This window comes from Ranitomeya variabilis, chromosome 5 (assembly GCF_051348905.1).
Source record: "Ranitomeya variabilis isolate aRanVar5 chromosome 5, aRanVar5.hap1, whole genome shotgun sequence".
Taxonomy (NCBI): Eukaryota; Metazoa; Chordata; class Amphibia; order Anura; family Dendrobatidae; genus Ranitomeya; species Ranitomeya variabilis.
Window position 1 is genome coordinate 667879513 of NC_135236.1, and position 4903 is coordinate 667884415.

The 4903-nt window shown below is 44.0% G+C and overlaps 1 protein-coding gene across 1 annotated transcript; it reads right to left on the bottom strand.

Annotated features, from left to right (window-relative positions):
* Nucleotides 1–2357: 2357 nt before the first annotated feature.
* LOC143776888 (E3 ubiquitin-protein ligase TRIM39-like) lies at nt 2358–4684 on the bottom strand. Its single transcript, XM_077266706.1, has one exon. It carries the CDS (start codon nt 4650–4652, stop codon nt 3042–3044), a length of 1611 nt encoding a protein of 536 aa, XP_077122821.1. The 5' UTR covers nt 4653–4684; the 3' UTR covers nt 2358–3041.
* Between the last annotated feature and the right edge of the window lie 219 nt (nt 4685–4903).

A 4903-nucleotide genomic window follows, 5' to 3' on the forward strand; every position in this document is an offset into this window, starting at 1 on the left:
TTACCATTGTAAAACATTGCTGGCATCGTTGCTTTTGCTGTCAAACACAACGATACACAGCGATCGGACGACCAAATAAAGTTCTGGACTTTATTCAGCGACCAGCGATATCACAGCAGGATCCTGATCGCTGCTGCATGTCAAACACAACGATATCGCTATCCAGGACGCTGCAACGTCACGGATCGCTATCGTTATCGTTGTTAAGTCGCTCAGTGTGAAGGTACCTTTAGGGTATGTGCCCACGTTGCGGATTCTGCTGCGGATTTTTCCACAGCGGATTTGGAAAATCTGCAGTGCAAAACCACTGCGGTTTTCACTGTGGATTTTCACGCGGTTTCTTCTGCGGATTCCTCTGCGGGTTTTCAACGGCACTTTCCTATTGGTGCAGGTTGAAAACCGCTGCGGAATCCGCACAAAGAAGTGACATGTTACTTCTTTTAATCCGCTGCGTTTCCATGCTGAATTTTCCGCAGCATGTGCACAGCAGTTTTTTTTCCCCATAGGTTTACATGGTACTGTAAACTTTGGGAAAACTGCTGCGGATCCGCAGCAAAATCCACAGTGTGTGCACATACCCTTATGTGTTGTGTACTGTGATGTCTGTGATGATGCGGTTCTGCGATGCATGTAAGAAACTTACCAATTGCGAGCCCGCCCCGGGTATTTCTCCACCCCATCCGTCTCCTTCTGGAAGCACCTCTGATGCTGCAGCTTATTGTTATACAAAAATTATATATTAATAATATATATATATATATTATGTGAACATCACCAAAAAGAGAAAAAACAAAAGAAACACATTTATTTACCTCACAGCACTGACTACGCGGGGGAGGGCTCCCAGAAGAAGACATGCTGTGGCTGGCAGGCTATGGCTGGCAGGCTGTGGCTGTGGCTGGCAAGCTGTGGATGGCTGGCCTGGGGCAGGTTTATGCTCTGGCGGCAGGTCTGTGTCTTGCTTGCTGGCTGGTAAATGGATGAGTGAAGCCCTACATAGCAGGCTTTATATACACCTTTCCTAATCGGGGCTGGCCAATTGTATCCGAGCATGTGCAGTTAAAAAAACGCAATCCAACTCCGGATTCTGTCATGTGACGGATCCGGTGCCTTCCAGCGCCCATAGGCTTCTATTCTAGCAAACGCCGGATCCGGTGCTGTCCGTTTTTTTTTTGCCGGAGACAAAAAACTTTACTTTGTCCGTTTTCGATGGATCCGGCGAACGACGGATGAAACTTGAGGCCATCCGTCACTAATACAAGTCTATGAGAAAAAACGGATATAGCAGCATCATTCGTCGGATCTGTTTTTTTCTAAATTTGCCGGATTGAGCCTGACGGTGAAAAACTGATGTGTTAAAGCAGCCGAATTCCTACTTTCTTACTCTGCACACAGATAAAGTTCAGCGGCTCTAAATGACAAGGTGACATATGCTTTGCTGAATCACATTAGCACTGAAAAACATAGATTTTCAAAGGTCTATTCCTGCATGGAGCACAATAGAAGCAGCGTACAACACACTTCTATGAATGTGCCCTGCTGTCTTTGCCTGTGGACCTCACTAATGGCGCTAGAAAAAATCTGCCGGAAGGTCGATTTCACAGCCACACAGGACACAGCTAAATTACCTGACTTAGAAACAACCGTCTAGCTAACTAGCTAAAAACTATCAGCACCGAGGACTAGCGTCAGGAGCAGCCTCTGTGCGCTGTTATAGTGACAAAATGGCGCTAAAACAAGATGTCCGCTCTTTATATAGAGAGGGACATGTGATTTCAGCAGCCAATGGCACAAGCCCTTGTGTCTGGACATTGTGGATGTTTCCTGCACCCTGATTGGCTAGCCACAATTTAAATACATAAAGTTAGAGAAAAAAAATTACAAGCACGCGGCCCCTCTGAGCTCTCCTCTCCCCATCCCCTGATCAAACATGTGCCCCCCGCTCATCATACACCACCACTATCCTAGCCAAAGTGCTGAAAATACTTTAGTGGCAACGCAATTATTTTCCTGCACTTTTTACCGAATGAATATAAGACAAAAATGCTTGTGATTCCGAATGTGCCATATTCGTGACGAATTTATGTTTGACGATTGTTTTCCAAACATATTTGCTCATCTCTAATCAAGATCAAGGACCGTTGGGTTCAGTTGTAGGACAGTAGACTGAATCAAAGCAATAAGGACACTTCTAAAAGAAAATAAAGAATGGGCAATTCGAATACTGACCCTATTTGGGTCAATGTATGCAATGGATTTTTTTCACTTACAAATTGCATGAAACTCGCGAAAATCTGCAAGTAAATTTTGTATTTGAATTTTTTTTTAATGTTCAACATTTTATATTCCTGCTGGATTGTTGCTTCTTGCTCCTGTGATATCACATTTCCTTTCTCTAGAAAGCGACACCTTTTTCTATTTTTCAATATTTATTTTATTTTTTTATATATTTTTTATATTTTATATCGCTTCCTGTAGAAATCATTAGAGCAACACTTATTTTATTCAGAAAATGGGCTCCACATTGATGTCTATGACCCAAAAAATACAGCAAAATGCAGAAACAATGGACATGATAAATGTTAAACATTTGCACCATTCAAGTTACAAGCGGAAAATGAGGCATCGTGCACAAAACATTCCAAAGATCTCATTTAATTTGCCGGTACTTTATTCTGAACAGTTTTTTTTTTTTGTCATTTCAAAAAAATACATCATATATAATAATCCTCTAGATATTATTACAGGACAGAATCGGGAAGTTCATGCGAGAAAACCCTCCAGAATAGTAGAATTAAAACAATTATGCAAAGAGTGCGCCAAATATTAATTCACAATAAAAGAATCATTGCAGATATATAACCAGTTATTAGTTATAAGGGGCAAACACTTGGAATTTTAACACATTTTGATCTTTCAGCTCTCAGGTCTTTATTTTATATTACAATTAGTTGAATGATCTAAAACATTTAAATGCAACAAATCTGAGATATTCTCTATCGTATCAATGGATGTATCACGTTATAATGGTTTCACCCAGTTTATAATGGTTTCACCCAGTTACTTCTTCTCCCTAATATCTTTATAGAACCATTAGATACACATAATGCAGCATGGAGGGGCTCGGAGAAGGTGACAGTGAAGGTGTGTAAGTGTCTGATGGGGTCACACAGCTCATAAAAGGACAACTGCCCGGCCTCATAATCCAGATATATCCTGACTCTATAACTGGAGATCTTGTCAGGTAACCGGATCTCTTTACTATCATGTATCACTGAATACTGATTATTATTACATCTCCACAAACTCCAGGACTTGTTATTATTTCCAATGTATGAGCTACCTCCCCTCCTGTCTATACTGGGATAACACATCCCCACCCTCCAACCCCCTGATCTACTGCTCTCCACATCCCAGTAATGTCGTCCTGAGGTAAATCCTCTCCTGCTCATCACCTGATTATAACCCTGGAATCTCTCTGCTGTTTCTGGACGTTTCTGCTTCTCTCGTGTCCAGGTCGCAGTTTTCAGGTCGTCTGATATAAGGACATTATTATTAGCTGTGGTTACATCCAGTAATATGTCTGCAGGACCCTCCACATAGATCCCGCTCCTTATACCTGATATTACGTCATATAATTTGTGTAATGTGTGTGAGATCACAGCCACATCCAGGTCATCTCCATCATGGAGCTGTTTATCATGTCCTCCTGTGTCCTCATCACCTCCCTTCTCCTCAGGATCACACAAGTCACCGGTGTCTGGTTCCTGTAAGACAGTCAGTGGATCCGTCATGTTACACAGCTCCTCAATGTGTCTCATCTTCCTGGACAGCTCGTCCTTCTTTATTTCCAGATGATGGATCAGAGCAGACAGTGACAGTGACTCTTCCTTTTCCTGCCTGGAGATCTCACTCAGGACCTTCTTCTCCAGGTCGTCCACCCGTCTCCTGATGTCTGTACACAGGGCAGTGACTCTCTCGGCTTCTCCAGCTGCTTTTCCTTGAGCTTTTCTCCTGCGCTCCTCCAGTCTCTGGACTCTTTCCTCAGTCTTCTCTCTCTTTGTGATCAGTTTCTGCAGATCATTTCTCAATTTCTTCTCCTTCTTCTCAGAGGCCTCATCCAGCATCTCCACCTGGTGTCCCCGATGATCTCCGGCCAAACTGCAGGACACACAGATACAAGCAGCGTCCTCAGTGCAGTAATATATCTGGACCTTCTTATGGACAGAACATTTCCTTTTCTCCAGAGAAGTGCTGGGATCAGATAAGACGTGTTCTGGTGATTTGCTGTGAACCCTCAGGTGTTTATCACACAGAGAAGCCTCACAGCGAAGACAGGATCTAACAGCAGGTACAGGAGAGTCCACACAGTAAGTGCAGCAGATCCCGGTGATCTCCTCTTGTTCTTGCTGAGTAATCAGGAAACGTTCTGCGACTTTATGGAGATTTATGTTCCTCATCAGTGACGGCCGCACCCGAAACTCTTCTCTGCATTCAGAACAGGAATAAACTCCAGACCCGTCCTGTGTATCCAGCACACGACCAATACAGACCCGGCAGAAGTTGTGTCCACATCTCAGCATTACAGGGTCCTTAAATGTAGATAAACAGATGGAGCAGAGCAGCTCGTCTCTCAGATCAGCAGACGCCATGGCAGACGGAAGAAGGAAGAAATGAAACTGAAAGTGTCTATTAGGCCGGGATCACACTACAGCGAGATACGGCAGAGTCTCGCAGGTTAAAACCAAGCTCTGGCACCGGCACTCTGGAGCGGAGCGTGCAGCTCCATGTGTTGCTGTGCGGCCGCACGCTCCGCTCTGGAGTGCCGGTGCCAGAGCTTGGTTTTAACCTGCGAGACTCTGCCGTATCTCGCTGTGTGTGATCCCGGCCTTACTCAGTACTT

What these genes read in the sequence shown, in the direction of transcription:
- LOC143776888 (XM_077266706.1), bottom strand. Translation starts at nt 4,652, where the DNA reads ATGGCGTCTGCTGATCTGAGAGACGAGCTGCTCTGCTCCATCTGTTTA.